Genomic DNA, 23,434 nt, shown 5'->3' with positions numbered 1-23,434 from the left:
AAAACTTGTGTGCACGCTACCCTGGGAATAGAATTTTCAGTGTTATAAAATCTTACCAAAGCAGTGGTTCATTGGCTTTTTGGGCATGTTAAGCATTTTGCATTGGAAACTCTTGATGAGGTTGCAAGGAAAACTGATTGATGGAACAATTGAGGAAGGAAATTAACTAGCCAAATTTCAGCAGATACTTTGTCACGATTGGTAGAAAGAATTCAAAATTTAGTGTTGGTATGATTCAGAACTGTAACCAACGATGCATGTCCTGCATTTGGACTTTTGCTTCTAGGTTTTAATGGCTGTTATCAAAATATATCACTGAGAATACCACTGTATTATGATTTTTATAAAAGATTAAGTATATTCCGTCACCTTTCTTTTACTACAAATAGGAAAATTTTGATAAGTCGTAAAAGTACAAAAATGTACATTGAGAACTTTTCAAGTGTTTAATTTTACCTTTTATTTTGTATATGTTTAATCATAAGTACTATATGATTGATATAGTGTATGTAATTTATAAATATGCACGTACTGGATGTTTAAGAACTCTGGCCAGTAAGGGTGCATAGTTTTAAAATGTTTAGAGGTTTTCCATTTAAAGGATTTTATCATTTTAAAAACATTTTGTTGAATAGTAAGTATATCTTTAAAGTTGTATTTTTCCTATATTTTAGGCTGCTGGTCTTGGGCGTATGAAACCAAACACACTTGTCCTTGGATTTAAGAAAGATTGGTTGCAAGCAGATAAGAGGGAAGTGGATATGTATATAAATGTATTCCAGTAAGTATTCTTTCAATTCAGTAACTTGGCTCAGAAAAATGTAAATTTTGAAAGCTTGCACTGACTTTTGAAGACTGTTTCTCATATAGTCTCTTCCACTAGAAACATAAGAATGAAAAGAATCACATGAGGCTATTGAGGTTTTAAGTTGATGATCTACTAACAAAAAAATTGACTGATCTTTTTATGTCTCTTTACACACAAACATTCACACACATATCACACATACACGTACGCATATATCTGGCTTCCCATTTAAATTAGGAAGCTTTTTCACATCTTGACAGCTGTTGGTGAGCAGAGTTCCTGTATGTTGCTAGACCCATCACTTTCTAAGTTATGTCATTATAATAATACCTGCTGAGGAAGACATTGCATCACTGATACCAACCTTAGAGGTTAGGTTGTACCCCTCTCAAACTAATTCTGCAGTTAGTCACTTGGTCATCCATTAAATTATTTACATTTTTTTAAAAAATGTACTTAGATGTTTTGCTTCTCCACCCAGCCCCCTTGATGAACTACTGATAAGTTCTGAGTTTACTGTACACTTTCAGTGGTTTTTTCAATGATCTTTATCAGACAGCTTAGTTTTGACTTACATCACTTTAATTCCCTCTTATCTAGTGGGTTTTTTTGTATTCTTTTGTTACTTTGTCTTTCGGATTTTACTCTTCCTGTTATTATTTATTTCCATTACTGGAACTCCTGTTGTATCTCTATATAAAAGCACACAGCTGTTTGCCTGTATCATATACGATAGTTCTGTTTTCATAGCTGCCTTGAAACATCTCTGAGAAAGTAACCAGACTTCATACTTTACTTTTGTAAAAATGTTTAAATTACTTAAAAATGCCCTTTCTCCTTTTAGAAATGATCATACTCCATGACCTGCTCTCATTCTCAGTAAAATCTTTTTTGTCTTCATGTATTTCTCTTGGCTTTAAAGATACAAGCTTAAATTAAATATGAAAATCCCATTAAATATGGGATTCCTGAAAGTTGTTTTTCCACAATTTTAACTTGTTTCTGATAGGATAAAAATATAGTTACTGCTTTAAACAGCTGCTGTAGGTAGAATATCAGTACTCTAAAGATCTACATGTAAGTAGTTTTTAGAGGTATTACAGAAAAGGGGAAAGGGAATGGTATAAGATTGGAGAGTTAACATATGGATCTCACTAGAATTCTTAAAGCATATTAAAGAATCAGACATTTAAAGTTGAAAGTAATTTTAGAGGTCATCCACTATTGCCTTCAATTTATAAAAGTTGAGACCCATCTTTGTGATTCTTTTTTCCCCCTTATTGTAGTGATGCCTTTGACATCCAATATGGAGTGGTGGTTATCCGCCTAAAAGAGGGTCTGGATATATCTCATCTTCAAGGACAAGGTAAATCTTGTTTGAAATATGTTTTTTATTTTAAAAATAGAAATTACTTTGTTAGAAAACTATATATAATTCTTATAAGTTCTTCAACAATTTTAATGTTTACCATCTGTTCTGTGTTATGTACTTATTGTATGGCATTTTAAGATCATATATGTTTGGCTCCACCAAAGTTTGTGTTTACTCTCTGTACCAACCTGGATGGTGGCTAGTGATTATTAATCGAGAGAATAAAATTCAATCATAAATTTAACAGAAACAAATATTAGGTATGATTGTAGATTGGCCAAATTTGTAAAATTACATAATAAAATAGAGGAAAAAACTTTTTTTAAGTGCTATTTATTTTTCACTTCCTATTGATATGATTTAGCATGTTAAATTTAGTTTCAGGTGTACAAAGCAATGTAATAGACATTTACACCCCTCACAAAGTGATAACCCCGCTCCTCCAAGCTACTATCCCTCTGACATCTTGTATAGCTGTTACATTACCATTGACTATCTTCCTTATGCTACACTCCACCTCCCATGACTGTGTGTGTGTGCGTGTGTGTGTGTGTGTGTGTGTATAAGGTTGGTGCAAAAGTAATTGTGGTTTTTGCAATTGTTTTTAACCTTTTAAACCGCAGTTACTTTTGCACCAACCTAATATATATATATATATATATATATATATATATATATATATATATATATATTTAATTATAATTGACATACAGTATTATTCTACATCAGCTTCAGGTGTACAGCGCAGTGGTCAGGCATCTACACAGTCTATGAAGTGATCTCCCTGATAAGTCCAGTGCCCATCTGGTACCTTACATGATCTTTACAACACTGTTGATTATATTCCCCACACTAGTGCTAAATCAGTAGACATTTTCTTGTTTATGAAAATCATGTTTTGTATATAGAGGCATAGTAATAATGAAAAACTAAACTTTATGATATCATTTACTACGTCTCAAAAAAAGACCCTGTAAATCATTTTTTAAAAGTTTTTACTTTGAAATAATTATAGACTCACAAGAAGTTGTAAAAAATAGTACACAGAGGTCCTTTGTACTCTCCATTTAGTTTTCCCCAATTGTAACATCTTGCTTATCTGTAGTTCTATATCGAAACCGGGAAATTGACATTAGGACAATTTACGTACCGTATTGAGATTTCACCAGCTTTGTATACAAGTGTGTGTGCATGCATGTGTGTGTGGGGTCTATGCCATTGATCACAGATGCTGATTCACGTAACGAGCACCATGATCAAGATACAGCACCCGAGTGCCCCTACCCCTTATGGCCTTCAGCGTACTCTTCCCCTGCCGACCCCCATCACTAGCCGCACACCACTCATCTCTTCTCCAACTATAGCAGTTTTAAAGCATTAAAAATAACACATTTTTTTAAAAGTGAAGATTAAAATCAATTATAATTTACCTACTACTTTTGCCAACTTTTAGAAAAATGATGGAAAATTCCACATCCTCTAATGATTTCATGGTAGTTTAAAAAATATTCTAAGCTCTAAGAAAATTTGCATACCTAATGTTTTCCCCTTATCAATTAATTAACCGAATGATCAAAATTAGCTAAGCCTAATTAGCTGAGAGGCATATAATGAACTTTTGTCATCTGTTTATATATTTAAACTGTTTTAATCCTCCCACTCCCCTCACCATTTTGTGCAGTTCTGAAAGGAATGTCTTTACCCATGTAACAAAAGTATGGCTTGCTGAAAACGAATTTTCTTACTCTGGAGTAGGCCTTGCAAAATACCTGTTTCATTCTCTCTTGCTCTAATAGTGATTTAGGTTTAGGGTACTTGTTAACTCTGCATAATTATTGGTAGTGTTTTCTTTCACTCAAAAATATCACAGCTTGGCTAATAAATTATATAGTTCTGTAATTTACTGAGATTTGAATGTGATTGGAACTTGAAGAAAATACTTTCATGTATTTATAATCATTATGAAAATTGTTTTGAAATCCTTGTTATTCATCATTAGGTTTGGAGACAGGGATTTGGTTTAGCACAGGAATCAAGACTACAGGCTTTGGAGTCAGATGTGCATTAAAAATCTCAGCTTTTTCTCTTAGTAGTTTTATAGCCTGGGGAAATTTGCTGACTTCCAACCCTCAGTTTCATCATCTGTTAAAACATAATTACTTCATAGGGTTGTTTTTGAAAGAATTGTTTTTTCAGTTACAGTTGACATTTAATATTATATTAGTTTCAGGTGTACAGCATGGTGGTTAGACATTTGTATAGCTTACAGTGATCCCCCGAAAAATCTAGTACCGCCATGACACTATACAGTTATTACAATATTACTGACTACGTTCCCTATGCTGTACTTTACATTCCCATGACTGTTTTGTAACAGCCAGTTTGTACTTCTTAATCCCTTCACCTTTTTCATCCAAGCCCCCAGGTCCCCCTCCCACCTGGAAACCATCAGTTTCTTCTCTGTATCTATGAGTCTGTTTCTTTTTTGTTCATTTATTTTGTTTTTCAGATTCCACATATAAGTGAGATCATGTGGTATTTGTCTTTCTCAGTCTGACTTATTTCACTTAGCATAATACCCTCTAGGTACATCCATATTATTATTGCAAATGGTAAGATTTCATTCTTTTTTATGGCAGAGTAATACTCCATTGTATAAACGCACCACAGTTTCTTTATCCAATCATCTATTGATGGGTATTTCGGTTGTTTCCATATCTTAGCTATTGTGAATAGCGCTGAAATAAACATAGGGATACATATTTTTTTTTTCAATTTAGTGTTTTGGATAAATACTCAGGAGTGGAACTGCTGGGTCATAATGTAGTTCTACTTTTAATTTTTTGAGGAACCTCCAGACTGCTTTCCATTGTGGCTGCACCAATCTGCAATCTCACCAACAGTGCACAAGAGTTCCCTTTTCTCCATGTCCTCACCAGCACTTGTTTGTTGATTTATTGATAATAGTCATTCTGACAGGAGTGAGGTGGTATCTTGTGATTTTTATTTGCATTTCTCTGATGATTAGTGAGGTTGAACATCTTTTCATATGTCTATTGTCCACCTGTATGTCCTCTTTGGAGAAATGTCTGTTCAGGTCCTCTGCCACTTTTAATTGGAATGTTTGTCTTTTTGGTGTTAAGTTATATGAGTTCCTATATATTTTGGGTATTAACCCCTTTTCTTATGTATCTTTGGCAAATATCTTCTCCCATTCGGTAGACTGTCTTTTTGTTTTGTTGATGGTTTCCTTCGCTGTGAAAAACTTTTTAGTTTGATGTAGTCCCATTTGTTCGTTTTTTCTTTTGTTTCCCTTCCCTGACGAGATATATCAGTAAAAATATTACTAAGGGTAATGTCTGGAAGTTTACTGCCTGTTTTCTTCCAGGAGTTTTATGGTTTCAAGTCTTACATTTAAGTCTTTAATCCATTTTGAGTTTATTCTTGTATATGGTATAAGAAAGTGGTCTAATTTCATTTTTTTTGCATGTATCTATCCAGTTTTCACAACACCATTTCTTGAAGAGACTGTCTTTACCCCACTATAAAGTCTTGCCTCCTTTGTCATAGATTAGTTGACCATGGAGGCATGGGTTTATTTCTGGGCTCTCTGTTCTTTTGATCTATGTGTCTGTTTTTATGCCAGTATCATGCTGCTTTGATTACTGTAGTCTTGTAGTGTAGTTTGATATCAGGTAGTGTGATACATCCAGCTTTGTTCTTCTTTCTCAAGATTGCTGTGGCTGTTAGGGGTCTTCTATAGTTCCATATACATTTTAGGATTAATTGTTCTATCACATATTTTCTATTGTTATTTCTCTTAAAACACAAATTAGTGATCAGGATTAAGAATAGATGATCAATTTCTTATTATGTTTGTCTTTATAGTAAATGTTTTTATGGTGGAAGTTACATGTGTACTAATTCTTTCCCAAAAGATGGAAGAAGAAATGGTACTTTTACCATGAGCTTAGAAAAGGTCTCTGTCACCTAGTTTTGGCTCTGTAGTCATGGCTATAATTTTTCAGTGTTGTCTGTCATCGTACGTGTATATGAACATTTGTCACATTTTACATTTTTTTACATATGTAAATGACTTTGAGAGTAGAGTTGATTCACATGTCATACATCATTCCCTTGTCTACCAGATTCTTTGTTTCATGAATCTCACTCATTACCGATTCCCCAGCACATAATTCAAATGCTTGACACTTAGTTGTGGCTCAACATATTTAAGTGAATAGTCATTTCAAAACAGATTATCATATTTGTTTGCACAAGAAATCATTTAATATAAACTTATTTCATAATAAACTTTGCTTAGAATTGCCATTTAATTGATTTATGCCATGATGCTTTCTTTAATCGTTAATGTAAGATTTAGATAATATTTTGAATACTTTCATATCTACAGAAGAATTACTGTCATCACAAGAGAAATCTCCTGGTATGAAGGATGTGGTACTAAGTATGGAGTATAGTAAGAAATCAGATTTAGATACTTCCAAACCATCTGGTGAAAAACCTGTTACACATAAAGGTAATTTTTATTCGAACAAGAAATTTTATTGAGGTAATATTTTAATTGGGGGAGAAATGGTTTTTATTATATAATGTAGCTAATAAATTAACCTATTCTCAAACTTGTACTTTTCATTTCTAATTGCTCAGATAAAATTATGGCTTTCAAAAATGGCAAGAAAATGATTACTTATTTTTAAGATATTAAAGTAGATCATAGAACAGAAACCACACCAATTAATTATATACTAATGTTTTCTTGTATGTTTTTATTTATGCTTGCTTTAAATCAAACATTTTAATTTGAACCTTAGGTTAAATATAAACTTGGAAAGAAACATGATACTTTTAGAGCAGTGTGTATATAGGATATGATAGCATTGAAAGGAATGAAGTTTATATAATTAATTTACGTAATTTTTTGGTTCAAGTCAAGATACTTAAATACTAGGGGTTTTGTTTATGTGCTAAGATATTCAGGATTTTTTTTACATTTACTATATCTGAAGTTCTTTAGGTAAAACAATGTAATAAGAAATCAAGTGCAATTTTATTTCTCAGTTTAGTCTCTGAAGAAACAAACTATTTGAATTTGATTGCTGAATTATTAGGCCATAATTACAGACATAATACCCCGGTGGCTCATGTGCTTTAAGCCACAAAATGCTTTCCAAATCTTATGAGACTTTCAGGTGCTTTCATCCACAAATCTGTATGTCATGTTTATGAGAAAGAAAGAGGGATGACTTCCAAATCTTACTCTCCCACCCTCACTCTCCTACCTCTGTTCAGTCTAGTATCTCCATCTGTCCTATTCCCAGCTGACACGCAACGAGAAATCTGCACTGTAAATCATCAAACCATATCATACTTTTGATTCCTGTAAAATAATTGCCATTCTTTTTCTGAAATTGATAACTTGGGACAAATCCCGTCTCTGAGAAAAGTGATCTCTCCTCCATTACTTAGAAGTGTTAATGTTACTTTTTTATTTCTTTCCTCCTCCTTTACCTTGTTTGCCTAGAGTAATGGTAGTGGAGAGCTTAGTTGAGACCCATTTTCCTTTTCAGTTCTTTTCTGGCTTGATTGTAATTTTTTTGTTTCATCTCAAAACTCTAAACTGATTGTGATAATACTATTCTTATGTTCCTGCATTTATTTTTAGTTTACAGTATATGTTCTTTCATTTCCTCTTACTTTTGTTCTTATCCTTTTTTCTTGCCCAAAACAAATCCTTTCTTTACAGAATCTTTTAGGAATAGATAAAACTATGATGAGGTTGGAGGAGAAGTAATAGTTACCAGGCATTTACTTTGTGTCTCCCACATTGTAGTAGATGTTATCTATACATTAGCTCATTAATGTGTGTCCCAATCTTATGATGTCATTATTTTTATAAAGTAGGAAACTAGACAGTACATTTCTATCTTTTTATTGTAAAAATGTAAATACTTTCAACTTACTTTAAATCATTTTGAAGTATCAATATTTCCTTGACCATATCCAAGCTCTTTGAAATGAAGACAAAATATCCAATTATATTTATAAATGTTTTTATCATCAAAGACCTAATTTATAAGAACAATAATATTTAATACTAAAAAATTAAATGTAATAATTGAAATGGTTTTTGTTCCATAACAGGCATAAGAAATTAGCATTCAAAAGTAGCATTAAATTTATTTTGTGTTTATTTTCTATTTAGCCTGTTATTTTCAAAATTAGCATAGAAACTAGAAAAGTTTATACAATTTTAAAAGTTTTCAGAATTATAGATATTCTGGTGTAGTTATTATAACCATAGATATTTGAGATGTCTGTCTTGATTATTGAGGCATATATATAGTCTATAAGGGAACAAAGAGCAAGCACCCTTTGAATACTTACTTTGTGTTAAGCACTGAGCTAAATGCATTAATGCTTGCAGTATAACAGCCTTAAGCGTTAGGTATTGTTCATCCTTTTTACAACTGAGGAAAATGAGGAGTTCAGTCACACAGCCAGAAAAGGGGTTAGTGGGAATATCGGATTGCTGAGAGTCTGGCTGAAGAGCCCACTGCCGTGTACTCGTTCCTGTCCAAGTTGGGCGTTCTATATGCCTTAAACCTTAATAATATAAGCTTACATTAAGAAAAAACACTGAGGTTATGAAAACTTAACCCCAGGAAAATAATTTATAGATATTTAAATGTAAATGGACCAATATATGCATACATACATGCATATACATATACACAAATTGATGTATGTGTAAAAAAATCACTCTTGTATAACCTGGCATTTTATATAAACCAAAAGACTGATCAAATTCTTCAATATTTCAAGCAGTGATTAACTTTTTACAAATACAAAATACCCATTAAATGCTTCTAAATTTACTTTTCAGTCATTTGCACAGTGATGCATTGGCATGATCAAAGTTTATATATTATCTGCAACATCAATTTTTTACTCTCATATTTCTACTCTGTAAGCCATAGTTCAACATCTTCAACTGATTTCAAGTATGAAAGTTGGAAAGTTTAAAAATTCTACTGAAGTTTTGGTCAGTTTGTACTGGAATAAAATTTAGGGATGAGTGTTAATCAGTAATCCCTTTGGAGGGGTCTAAAATATGTTTACTTTTTAAAGTCCTGAACACTCAGTGTAGAAAATACCTATCTTCAGTCTTGATTATTTTTCACAGACTGTTTCTTCATACTATGTTTTATTTATAAATGTGCTCTATTTACATTTTAATTATTTTATTAATATAAAGGCAATTAACTTATATTTTGTGTTTTTTAAACATAATCTAGATGAGGAAGAGGATGGCAAGACTCCAACTCAACCACTGTTGAAAAAAGGCAGGCATTTTTCATCATTTTCTTTTAATCCCTTTTTTCATACTGTTAACTCTTAACTCCAACCTTATGATTTTCTTTTTTTACATTAGTTTTTATTTTCATGGTGAGGTGATGTTACAGTTATTTATTAAATGCAGATTAGAAACATTATCATTAGTTCAACTAAAGAGTTAAAGCATTCCAGGAAAAGGTGATATATCAAAGACAAATGCTTTTATATCATCTTAGCATTTCTGAAATATTCAAACCCTGAAAGTCAATATTAATTTTTTAACTTAAACTGCATGGTTTAGATGATAAGTAGAGACACTGAAATAGGTTTATTTGCAGTGTCACTTGCATTCTTTACCATCAGTTGTACCCAGCCAAGTCCTTAATTTTGATACTAATATATTTTTCATTTCAAAAATTACAATATTTCTCACAGTCCTGCTGCGTTTGGGAGATACAGTCATGTCAACGTACATGAATTTTATGAAAAGGAGATAGAGGTGAGAGTTATGGAGCAGTGTGGTTTGGTAGCCATATTATTTCATCATGCAAAATCATTTGTCATGTTTGCGTACGTCATGGCAGCATGAAAAGTGAATGACAGACATTCTGCAGAAGGGATCAGATTTCCTCCTGTGGATTTCTGCTTTTCAAAATTTGGTGTAGGAATTTCATAATAGTCATTTGCTTGCTCACAGAGCCAGTGCTGATTCCACCCCCCATTCCTGAGAATATAAAAGGGAACTCTCTTGATATATTGTCCAAAGACTTGTATCATATAGGTGCCCTTCCAGGGAGTTCCCACCATCTTTCTGTGGTTCAAAGAAAGATGTGGTTATATGGCTTTAGATTTGGGTGTTACATATTGAGGGGACAAATTTAGGTCAAGATAAGGGAATTTTTTCTTAGACTAAGAGGTTTTGCTGTGATAATTTTGTGATTGTATTGGTATGTCTTCCACTTCCTTCTGTCTTTCATATTATAGATAACATTTTATTTTTAAAAAATTTTTGAGCTTTGAATTATTGAGAATCCAGATTACAAAAGAAATATATTTATGGAATAGGCATAAACTTAATTTGTCCAGTTAGCCCAATATAGCCATTTAGAAATCAAAAGCCAGCAGTCAATTATAATATTCTTGATTGATATTTATGACTCTTTCAGAATGCTTAAAATTGGAAATTAGGCAAGATAATTTGGATGAGTTTAGCTATTGTAAAGATGTATTTATCTGTGACCATTTAAAAAGTATGCTTAAATCATAAACAACTGAAGGTTTATGATGGATGTCATACGCAGCTACCTGCATTATAAGCAATTGAATATATAAAAGTTAGGAAACTAGGAATTCAGCAAAAGGGACTTTAACATTTATCTCCCTCAAATCGTATTTTTCTCCTTAATCCTGTAGAATCCAAAGGCCCTGCTGTGCCTTTAAATGTAGCTGACCAAAAGCTTCTTGAGGCCAGTACACAGTTTCAGAAAAAACAAGGAAAGAAGACTATTGACGTCTGGTGGCTTTTTGATGATGGAGGTAAGGCTGTTTATATTTATGTATATATATATATTATATATATATATATATATATATATATATATATATATATATATATATATATATATATAATATATAATATATATGTATTATATATATAATATATTTTTGTAAGATTTTTTTATTGGGGAAGGGGAACAGGACTTTATTGGGGAACAGTGTGTACTTCCAGGACTTTTTTTTTTTCTTTCCCCAAGTCAAGTTGTTGTCCTTTCAATCCTAGTTGTGGAGGGTGCCATTCATCTTCAAGTTGTTGTCCTTTCAGTCTTAGTTGTGGAAGGCGCAGCTCAGCTCCAGGTCCAGTTGCCATTGCTAGTTGCAGGGGGCGCAGCCCACCATGCCTTGCAGGAGTCGAACCAGCAACCTTGTGGTTGAGAGCCCACGCTCCCTCCAACCAACTGAGCCATCCAGGAGGCAGCTCAGCTCAAGGTGCCGTGTTCAATCTTAGTTGCAGGGGTGGAGCCCACCATCCCTTGCGGGACTCAAGGAATTGAACCGGCAACCTTGTGGTTGAGAGCCCACTGGCCCATGTGGGAATCGAACCGGCAGCCTTTGGAGTTAGGAGCACGGAGCTCTAACCGCCTGAGCCACCAGGCCGGCCCTGTTAATATATTTTTTAACAGTTTTAAATGTACTCAAGTTGTGGGAATACTACTAAGAATTGGCAGATACTCTTCACCAAGAGACAGACCCCATTCCAGTTTTGCCAACGCTCCCAAAAGCAATAGGATTAATTTCAGAATCAGGCATTGCGCTTAGTGGTCACGTCTCTTCATTGTCCTCCAATTTGGGAGTTGCTAGGTCTTTCCGTGAGCTTCATGGTATTAACATTTTTTAAAAATTACAGACCATTTTGTAGACTGTCACGTAAAATTTGGAGTGCCATTTGATGTTGCATCATAATTATTTTCAAGTTAAGTATTTTTGGTAGAAATATCATGGAAGCGATGCTGTTCTCTTCTTCTGTCCATATCTCACCGTGGTATATGATGGTGATTTGTCCCATCACTGGTGAACTGTTGAGTAAGGTGGTTTTCCCCAGGTTTATACACTGAGAGTTACTGGTTTCCCCTTTTATAGTTACAGATATTTGGGGGGTGGGGAGTTACTTTGAGACTATGTCAATATACCATTGTTAATATAACTTTTACCACCACCTTAAGCATCCATTGATATTTCTGCCTGAACTTATTATTGTTGTTATGGTGGATTTGTGGTTGCCAAATGATGATTTTCCAATCCTATAACTTCTTCCTCATTTGTTAGTTGGCATTTAACTACAAGGAAGAGCTTTCTCTTTATTTCTATCTGTGCGGACTCTTGGATTTCTCTTGTATTCACTGGGAAATGCTTTGTCATTCTCATTATTTGTTTTGATATTCAAATTGTCCTGGATTTCCTGTTTAGTCTTTTGTGTCCATTTGTCATGTCCCAATCATTCTTTATTTTCTGATCTAATAAGATGTTCCAGGCTCAGTTTTGTACTTTCCTTACACCAGCCGTTGAATCACCCCTTTATCCAAGGAGCCCTGATTCCTTTTAATAGAGAGTGGTATTGAGAATAAAAGGTCAGGGCATTAGACATGCTTGTTGCTACTGGGGTGTCCTTGCTCCCAGACCCTCTCAGTGGACAGATTTGGAAAATACACGTATACTGGGGGTGCCAAAAAAATGTGTACACATGACTTGTATTCTTCATCTTTTGTTATTGGCATATATCAAGTATTACAATTTTAATAGTTTTTTCCTTTCTTAAAATGTGTATACATTTTTTTTGGCACCCTCTGTATATGTGTGTATGTGTACATGTAAATTGGAAACCACTTCCAGTCTAACACTGAGGGATTCAGGTCCAGCTTCTCCCAATTTATGTTTTCTTATTTATTTTAGTGAGAAACCTGACTCCCATTAGCTTCAATGAATATTCTCAACCTTCCTGTACGTGGCTAATTTCCCAACTCTGCCAGGTCACTGTCCCATTTCACTGCCTTGCTCACATGGGCCCTGGCTCATTGGGCTTCCCTCTTAGTTCAGCCCTGCCTATGGCTTTATGACTGAATCCTGAAAGGACAGAAAGAAAAAATTTGTTTTATATTGAGATGTAGTAAGCATGTTTTTAGAGACTAAATTGAATTAAAAGTTGTTAATTGAAAAATCAGCATTTAGTAAATGATTTGTTGTATTTTCATGATTCAGGTTTGACCTTATTGATACCTTATCTTCTGACTACCAAGAAAAAGTGGAAAGATTGTAAGATCAGAGTATTCATTGGTGGAAAAATAAACAGAATAGACCATGATCGGAGAGCGTAAGTCTACTTTAAATTGAAGGGCATTTAACTAGTAGTACTTTGCTATTACAATATAGATTCGATAGGATAAAAATTAGGCAATCCATAAAATGTCAGTCATGTGTTCTGTTCTATACTAAAGCTGAAAATTGTAAAGACATAAAACCTTATTGTCTTGAATTTAGCCTTTATGTTTAAGTTGTAAATATTTAGTTTTACTGATAATGTAATAATTTATAATATATTGACATTTTGAAAGTTTTTATTAAATACGGTATTAAAGTGTTAAGCAGTTTTTTTTCTTTTAAATCAGGGGAGAAAGTGCATATTCATATATGGGATACATTTTGTAGACTTCTAGACAACAGAAATGCAGGATGCCATTGTCATTCATTCTCTTTGTCTGTATTGTCACAATTCTAGGTTTGGTTTCAGTGCTTCTCTAAGTACCCTGTGTCTTGTGTCTGACCTTTTCAACATATATTGTACACATTGCTCCCACCTTCATGTTTGGAAAGCATAGCTTGATCATGATTCCTCTGCCCAAAATACCTTTAACTTCTTCTCTGTTATATACCATAGAAAGTCTATGCCAAAATGTGACAAGGCCCTTTACAACATCTTCCTGTTCTCTTTCTATTTTTATCTCCTGTTCCCCCCCCCCCATATTCCTTATACTGTAATTTACATTTTCTCCACCTGCCTTAAACTTGCATGTGATTTCAGACTTCTACTCCTTTGTCTACTCCCCTCTCTCTGCTATAAATAGCTCTTTACTGCCTCCCTTCTCTGTTAAAATACTCCATTCTTTTAAAGACCAGAATGGATGTCACCTTCTTCATAATGCCTTCCCTAATTTTTTTCCCCTTGTCCTCCCCAGTTGTTACATTTCCTTTCTAAATCATGATACCACTCACCACATTCTGGGGCTAAAATTTGAGTTTCGTGGGCCCTAGAACACATGGCAGGCACCTAGTAGATTTATACCAGAATTCAACTAGATGTTTATTCATTTCAAATAGTGAATTATGCAAGAAATAGTAGAAATAATGTAAAAGTTAAACCTGTTGCTCATCTGTTTTCCAATATCTTAATTTAGAAAACTTATTTTATTAAAAATGAAATCTTGTTGTTAATTGCTTTTCCTGTTTGTATGTTTCAGCTTTCCTATTGTCACCAAGGCTTTCTTGCCAGCTATGCCTCCATAAAAGTATTTATTTACTGAAATATCAGAGACTTGTTGGGGCTCCTTACCCATGCCTGTCCAAGTCCTCCCCACCCCACAGAAAAAGGCTGTGGACTTAATCTATGCCATCACTTACAGCTTCAGTTTGGCCCAAAAAGTTACATGTGGGCCTTGAGATATGCATTCTTCATGGATGAAAAATAATCCACAATTAATTAAACAAATAACTATTTACTAGTTTTTACTGAAGTCCATGTACTTAATAATATAATTTGACTAAAATTAACTTTAAAGAAACTAGTTGCCATTTAAATTTCATTATTAATGTCTTCTCTGTCCATTCATTATTGGATACTAAGGAGAGATTCAGAGAAAATAAAAGAATATAACAGAATTCTCTACTCAGGGAATTTAGACCTCTATTTTGTGCATATACTGTGTGAATTAATTCAGATGGACTTTGTTTAGCACCTAATAGACTTCATAAATCATGCTTTTCAGATACATAAATCAGGTACACAGACACAGCCCTAAATAGAATAAAAATACTTGTACACAGCCTTCACGTATCTCAGTGCTATTAATTTTTGTTCTAGGATGGCTACTTTGCTTAGCAAGTTCCGGATAGACTTCTCTGATATCATGGTCCTGGGAGATATTAATACTAAACCAAAGAAAGAAAAGTAAGTAATTGAATAAGTTGCTTTGTACAAATTTCTGCACCTTTTATAGATAACCTACCCAGACACTTCAGTAACAGATCATTCAACTTAAATTATCGGGAGGTTTTGCCTGCTGTTAATTACATGTGAAGTCAGCTTTTTAAATCTAGCACAGATAGTTGGCACGCCTATAGCAGATATCGAAGCGCTTTCAATTTTCAAAGAATTCAATTACTGTTTATAAGTAATTTCTGAAAATCATAATGCCACAGAAACTCCACGTGGTTCTTTAAAGTTCCATTGTTTATGACCACTCAATCCCTACTCCACATCTGAATTACTTTACACTCTTTTGTTTTATTACTAAAATAGGAGAATCTAAGAATTTACTTATAATAGTTACATTCACAGTTCTCAACAGTCAAAAGTAGACTTGTGGAATATTCTATCTGAAAATAATATATAGTGGTTGTTACAATTATATGTATATTACCAGACAGAATTTTAATTATTCTCAGATAAATGTTGAATAAATGATGATGCTGGTATAAAGAATTCATTTTAAATAGAAAATAATAAGGAATACCTTTGTAAGGTTGTAATCAGGGAGAGATTTGTATGAGACTTCATACTCAAAAATGGGTGTCACATGTCCCATTCTAATGTATGTGTGGAGGCTTCCCCACACCAACAAGCAATTCTTGAACACCAGCAAGGTGTCTGAGAATTCAACTCAGGACATTGTCTACCCAGAGATAGAATCAGATTGCACAGCTTAAAGGGCTCAGTCCCACAAGAATTGCCCTCCACTTTAGATGCCAGTCACAAGCCTACGTTGTTACCTGTACTTCTGACCAAGTGGCTATAAATCAGTGGTTCTCACAACCCCCTCCTCGTGTTCAATTAATTTACTAGAACAGTCACTAGATTGCCGATTTCTTACAATGGATATTAAAGGATACAAATCAATAGCCAGATGAAGGGATACATAGGACGAGGTCCCCAAGCAAGGAACTTCTGGCCTCGTGGAGCTTGGGGCCTGGCAAGGTGGTACATGGAAACATTCTGGTTCCCCAAAATGGAAGCTCTCCAAAAAGGAGGGAAAGGAACCCATGAGCTGTCCTCCTGGGTCTTTATGGAGGCTTCATTGTATAGTCATGATTGCCTAAGTCATTGGCAATTGAACTCCATCCCCAGCCACTTCCCTGTCCCAGTAGGTTGTGGATGGGGGCTGCAACTGAAAGTTCCAAATCTCTAATCACAAGGTGGGTTCTCCTGGCAACCAGCTCCCACCCTTGTTATCCAAAAGGTACCTCATTAATATAACAAAACACCTTTATCACTTTCAACACAGGAGATTCCAAGGGTTTTGGGAGCTGTGAGCCAGGAACTGTGTATGAAGACCAAATGTCATAAATCACAGTATTGCATTGCTGAAAAATGCTTTTTGCATTCATGGAAGAGTAGAATGTTCTAATTCATGTTCTTTTAGTATCTTTTGTCCTATTAAGTATCTCTGGATCTAGAGATTAATTCTGCGTCTTCTTAAATGTTTAGTATTTGCCCTTTCCTCCCTTCAAGATGCTGTAATCTTATACTACTTTTATTTAGTGGTCCTAGAACTGGGTTATCCTTTGATAAAGGATTAACATAGTTTCACTTATTGCTCACAGGAATCATTCTGGCTGTTGTGAAAATTTACTTAAGTTGAGGGGGGTGGGCATAGGAGCAGGGGTAGATACAGAGAGATCACAGTATTTAGAGTATGGAGGGGAGTATGGTAGATGGAAAGTACTAACTTTTCAAGTTATAATTTAGCGTTTATAGATCTTATTGTTAAGTAATTCAAAATAAAGATAATTATCTGTACTCTTTCTATTTTTTTTTAAGTATTGTAGCTTTTGATGAAATGATTGAGCCATACAGACTTCATGAAGATGATAAAGAACAAGATATTGCAGATAAAATGAAAGAAGATGAACCATGGCGAATAACAGATAATGAGCTTGAACTTTATAAGACCAAGGTATTCTTTTCATTAACCTTCCATGTGATTTTTTAAATACTTAAGATATAAGTAAGTATCAAGAGCTGCAATTTGTTATGGGGGTAACCAGTTGTGTAAATTAAATCTACTTTAAGTTGGATTTATACATGGACAGTGTAAAGAATTAATTTTCTTAAATTAGGGAACAGACTTTTATTACACCAAAATTATTTTGGTTTCTCTCTGTCTACTTATAGTTTTATGAAACACTAGATATTCAAATGGTCTAGGAGTGACTTTGTCCGTTTCATTTCAGACACATCGGCAGATCAGGTTAAATGAATTATTAAAGGAACATTCAAGCACAGCTAATATCATTGTCATGTAAGTAATACTTGTACTAAGATTTTCGTAGGTATTCACTTTATGATAATGCAATTAGGATTGATTCATATGCCAAGTACATATCTATTTAACAGCCATAATGAATTAGTAGTTGAAAGGAGGAAAATAACTAACTTTAAAATATACTTTAAGCATATGGAAGAATCGTTGAAAGTAGGGGGAAGGAAAAACAAAAATCTTAAGCTTATGTGAATGTTTTTTTATCGTAACAGTTTATTCTGGAATTTTTCCTTTATCCTTATCCCCACCTTTTAAAATTATTTTTAGCTTTGGAAACACTGTAGCCTAGCCATGAAGCATGTGTGGGGTACAAGGGTCCAAAGTTAAAATATGGACCCCAGGCAGCTTCCTCGTAGAAATAACCCCATAAAGTCACCTGGAGGATTAAATTTAAAAAATGGCTCCTGTCTGTAGCCCACCCCATGTTCCCACACACAAACTTTCCATACAGACACACCGTCCCTGCATTGAGTGTAGATGCTGATGCTCACTCTGGCTTTTCCTCTACTGACCCAGCTTAGCTAGGTGTTACTTGAACCCAAATTTTCTCAGTCCTGGAGCCTGCGTTCCTAAGTAGGTAAGGAAAACTCATGCCTTCAATAACATGCCAAAATGAACACAAAGACTTGTTATTTTAATTAGCAATAAACATTTAATACACCAGAAAATTTCAAATTTTGCTGATGATCAAGTACCTATAATGGAAAATGCTAAAACAGAAATTTAGAAATACTCTATAGAGCAATTGGTCCCTACTACCAGTATCTACAAATAGAAATGAAAGCCCACAGAGGTGAGAAGAAAAAATTAATATGTAGAATTAATTATGTTTGAATTTCATTTATCCGTATATCCACTTTCTAAGTTTATCCAAGTTTTCACTTTCTAAATTCAGATGGAAACTTTATTTTCTCCTAAAAGAATTCCATACTTATTGATGAAGGGGAAATCTGGGGTTTAGTGTTAGGTACCAAATGTGTTATGGTTTATAGAAATATTTATTTGCTATTCTTATGAAGAAATATTTTAAAATCTTGTTCAAACTTAAAAAAATAAAAAGAGAAATAGTGTTATGGCAGTATAGTAGTAGTTGCTATACTATAGGCAGAATTTCCCCGCACTTAAGAATATTCTGCAACTGTAATAATTTTTAGTTACTGTTGTTCTGACTTAATTTATAATTTTTATTACCTATTGTTCTTCTCAACTTAAATGCATTGCTTCCTTTCCTTTCTCCTTTTGATACCAGGAGTCTCCCAGTTGCAAGAAAAGGTGCTGTGTCTAGCGCTCTCTATATGGCGTGGTTAGAAGTGCTCTCTAAGGACCTACCACCAATTCTCCTAGTCCGTGGGAATCATCAGAGCGTCCTTACCTTCTATTCTTAAATGTGCTACACAGTGGACAGCTCTTCAGATGGTACTTCAGTGCCTCGTGAAGTAACTGAAATCTTCAGCGACACGTTAACATCACAATGGCGAACTGTGACTTTTCTCTCACTATTTCATTAATTTGAAAGCACACCGGAAGTTGCTCCATTGGTCTGTGCATGGAGACTTCAGTTTTAGTCAATAATGTATCTCAATCTTAATGATTCCTTGTTGGACTGAAGCTCATGAGCGTCAGGTTTTCCTTTGCTACTTGAATAGCAATAAAAGTGTGTTATTTTTTGATTGATGAAAGGAGTACAAAAAGCCTTTAGCCTTGAGGTGCCTTCTGAAAAATAACCAAATTTCATTCATATATGCTCTTTTATAAATTTATAGAATGTCAAACTTTGCCTTCAGCTATTTTTATTTCTAGTCTCTTTCACCTTAAAATAAAATGGACACTGCTTTTCTTCCATTGACCAATTAGTGTTGAGTACTGTATGTTTTCTATGATTTTTGTAAAGGTATATGTTAGATATTAAAGGTGAGAATTAGGGCAAGTTAATGAAAAATGCAAAAAAAAAAAAAAAATGGGAACCAAAAAGTGACCCCCAGTTTAGGTTCGTATGAGTATGTATAAATGTAGCTCTAGGGAAAAAGGCCCAATAAACCTTGTTGTTGTTGTTGTTAAACTTCTCAGTGGCTCTTTTTATCTTTATTTGATTATTTCTTGAAACCTTAGTGAATGTTGAAGATTTATCCAGTACGTCTGTATACCATGCTGAAAAAACATATATTGCCATTCTTTAATGGCAAAACTCATTAAGATCATTTATATTTATTAGAAGAGAGATAAGTCCTAAGTTAAGAGTTTTCCTCAAATCTGAGGGACTTTTAAGAAATGCTAAAAAAAATTTTTTGGAGGAAAATTAGACAAAGCTATGCCATTTCATAGAATATTTCAATAAACACTACATGGAATTTCACTATATTCTTTTTAAATCATTAAAATAATATCTCATCAAATGGTTAAATGGACCACTGGTTTCTCAGTGAAATGTTTTTAGGCTTAATTCATTCAGTTGTCAAGTACGCTTAGTCTTAATTAATATACTCAGGTTTGAACAGATTATTCTGAACATTTAAATTTAATCCATTCTTAATACTTTAAGACTTTTGTGTTAAGAAAAACTGCCACTTTATGCTTTTGAAATGTCTGTTTTGACATCATCGTCTACTAGTACAAATTTGACAGTGCATATGTACTGTTACTACAAGCTTTATATAGTTATTAATGTGAAGTTTTTCATTTTTTATTCAAGGAAGGATTTCCTAAAAACATTTCAAGGGATATACATCTACATATCTGTGTGTGTATATGTATATGTGTATGTGTATACATTCACAGATGCATGTGTATATATACAGAGGGTGCCAAAAACATGTATACACATTTTAAGAAAGGAAAAAATTATTAAAATTGTAATACTCAATATTTACCAATAACAAAAGATGACTATAAGTCATGTATATACATTTTTTTGGCACCCCTGGTATATAATGACATTTATGTTGCTGGTTTTGCATTTTACCGTGTTTCCCCGAAAATAAGACCTAGAAATAAGACCGGGTCTCATATTAATTTTTGTTCCAAAAGACGCATTAGAGCTGATTGTCCAGCTAGGTCTTATTTTTGGGGAAACACAGTAACTGATCAAGACTCATTAAAGTTTTTTTGTTTTAGAAAACATAAGTTCAAAATTAGATGGAAAGCTACAGGTTTCCTGGAGAACAAGGGTGTTCATTTGAAGAGCATGTAACATAAAGCAGTTATCCAGTTAGAAAATGGGGAACATTTTATCTAAAGTGCTGTTCAGTGGGTTCCTTGGTATGTTTCAGTGGTAAAGAATTTAGTCAGGTTTTCATGAATCATGATAGAAAGCTATAAAATTACTACTGTTGTCAATAGTGCAGTATTTTTGCTGCAGGAGTATGAACTAAATATAAATATGGAGACCTGATAATAATTTTGAATTCAGAATAATGAAACAATTTTTTTGTTAATGTTTTCCTACATAATAATTCACAGCATTGTTCCATTTATTGCAGGTTTTGTAGTGTTTTGGGGTAAAGACAGTAGAAATGTCACATTTTCAATAAACAATATCATGTTTGAACTTTTAAAATGAATAATAGGGCATGAACTGAGTGCTGCTATATTGAAATGTGCACAGGTACACTTACTTTTTTTTAAGTTTTTCCCATTCAGGAAAACAATGTGATCTGTACTGCAGGAACCAAATGTCATGCATCATACATATGTGTATAAAGTACATAAAATATATCTAAATATGCATAATGGGGGGAGGGTAATATTGTCTGTGAAATAATGTATGAAGCTTTTCACTTTAAAAAAATGTATTACTTTTACTTAACGCTAGACACCAGCTCAAAATTTTCAAGGTTATTGTAGTGCTTTAATAAATTTAAATAATTCTTAGAGATGCTAGCTTGTGTTGAAGCTATTCTCTATTTTATTTATGCTGAATTTAATTATTTTAATGCCAATTTTTCCCTAAATCATTGGTGATAACTTGGAAACAAATAATTATGCAATGACATTTGACAGTTCATTATTCATATAGGTAAAAATTAAGTGGGTTTAGAGAAAATGGTGGTGTTAAGCTGATTATAAATGGTTGATTAAATCAAATATTTATTTGTTACATTTTTTTCTTTTGTATTTTAGGTTCTTTTACATTCTTTTTATATGCTTTCTGACATTACGTATTTTTAAAGACTATGGAAATAATTTAAAGATTTGAGCTCTGGTGGCTGTTTACTAAGTTTGAAAATGTAATATTTTGATAATACTGTACTATAACTGTCACACAAATGCTTTTCTAATGTTTTAACATTGAGTATTGCAGTTGCTGCTTTGTACAGAGGTTACTGCAATAAAGGAAGTGGATTCATTAAAACTATTTAATGTCTACTCATTTTATCTCTTTTATAAATCTATGTCAACTTTGTGACTTAACCTCATATACATAATTTATTAATGTGTGAGGGTTTTTTGGTTTTGTTTTTTTTACATTTTTTTTTTTTAGTTTCAGGTACACAAGACAAAGTAATACTTAGACGTTTATCACTTATATCCCTCACACTGTGAACCCCCCGCCCCCATCCACTATCCCTCTGACATCGCACAGAGCCATTACATTTCCAGATGTGTGAGTTTTTTTAATGGCTTTCACCTTAATGATTTCGCTTTTTAAATTCTGCGTTATCTACCTTTGGGCCAAATCATGCATTTATGAATGAGGAAGCTAGAAGATTAAATGTCCCTGAATATAATCTGATTCTGTTCTTCCTAAAATTTTTGGCTAAGCTGATTTACAATTTTACAAAGCATTTTCACTTTCTCATTTGAATATTATATAGGTGTGTTATATATATATACAGACAGCTACCGTGTTTCCCCGAAAATAAGACCTAGCCGGACAATCAGCTCTAATGCGTCTTTTGGAGCAAAAATTAATGTAAGACCAAGTCTTATTTTACTATAATATAAGACCGGGTCTTATATAAGACCCGGTCTTATATTAATTTTTGCTCCAGAAGACACATTAGAGCTGATTGCCCAGCTGAGTCTTATTTTTAGGGAAACAGAGTATCCCACTTTTAAGAAAGTAGCATGGAGCAGTGTAAGGAGTTCCCCAAGATCATGTGGTAAATCAAGGAAGGATGTTGGCTTAGAGCCCAAGTCTTTAAACGTCAGGGATGTCTCCTACCCATTTGCTGTTGCATGGGCCATATCTTAGAGGATGGGCTAGATTGGTCATTTCCAAACTTTCTATACAGTTAGAAGAATACAGATTAAAGTCTGCTTTAATAGATCTGAAACAAAATATATGTGTCCATTGTATGATCTTTGCTTCATGCTCATTCTCCAGTAAGCTATTATTCAGGCCAGTTCACTCACTGCTTTGGGGAGTTAAAGAGAATTCAAAGGCAACTCTGGCATTTCGTAATATTAGAGCATCCAACAGTTTTCCAAATGGAAATGTATTATAACTCATCTTTGAGCCCGCAGGATTTTTTCAGTCAATCACCAGGAAGACAAATGCATTTGATATGCTTCTGTCTGTTATCATCAGGATGTTTGTAGGGTCAGAGCAAATTGTTGGTAGTTTAACTGTTTGAATAAATATGTCACAAGCCCTAGGATATATTCATCAGAAAGTACTGTTTAATTTAGCTAGTTTGGATCATCGATACACAAAATGTGTTGGTGAGTTAACCAATTTGAATCTATTTTTTGTAGATTATGAAAATACCTAAAGATCTAAGTCTCATGGCTCCACAGAATTTGGAGGCAGTGGTTGTAGACATGTTTCACGTGTGTGACAGGCATTTCGTTTCAGATAGGCTGCTAAAT

The 23,434-nt window shown here is 33.7% G+C and overlaps 1 protein-coding gene across 3 annotated transcripts in view; it reads left to right on the top strand.

Annotated features, from left to right (window-relative positions):
* Positions 1 to 19,685, top strand: part of SLC12A2 (solute carrier family 12 member 2) — an 83,628-nt gene extending 63,943 nt beyond the window's left edge. The window contains exons 18-27 of one of the 3 annotated variants that reach the window (XM_019732390.2): positions 675 to 781; positions 2,095 to 2,174; positions 6,595 to 6,720; positions 9,500 to 9,547; positions 10,953 to 11,075; positions 13,293 to 13,404; positions 15,169 to 15,255; positions 17,125 to 17,260; positions 17,538 to 17,605; positions 18,876 to 19,685. In XM_019732390.2, the coding sequence (XP_019587949.1) occupies positions 675 to 781; positions 2,095 to 2,174; positions 6,595 to 6,720; positions 9,500 to 9,547; positions 10,953 to 11,075; positions 13,293 to 13,404; positions 15,169 to 15,255; positions 17,125 to 17,260; positions 17,538 to 17,605; positions 18,876 to 19,011 (1,023 nt within the window). In that variant the 3' untranslated portion in view covers positions 19,012 to 19,685. Of the gene's footprint in view, positions 1 to 674; positions 782 to 2,094; positions 2,175 to 6,594; positions 6,721 to 9,499; positions 9,548 to 9,974; positions 10,039 to 10,952; positions 11,078 to 13,292; positions 13,405 to 15,168; positions 15,256 to 17,124; positions 17,261 to 17,537; positions 17,606 to 18,875 lie in introns of those variants that run through there. The other 2 variants (XM_019732391.2, XM_019732392.2) reach the window with 2 other exon arrangements.
* Positions 19,686 to 23,434: the final 3,749 nt, after the last annotated feature.

This window comes from Rhinolophus sinicus, linkage group LG03 (assembly GCF_036562045.2).
Source record: "Rhinolophus sinicus isolate RSC01 linkage group LG03, ASM3656204v1, whole genome shotgun sequence".
NCBI lineage: Eukaryota > Metazoa > Chordata > Mammalia > Chiroptera > Rhinolophidae > Rhinolophus > Rhinolophus sinicus.
Note: the sequence above shows the minus strand (reverse complement) of the source record. Positions and strands in the feature narration are given on the sequence as shown.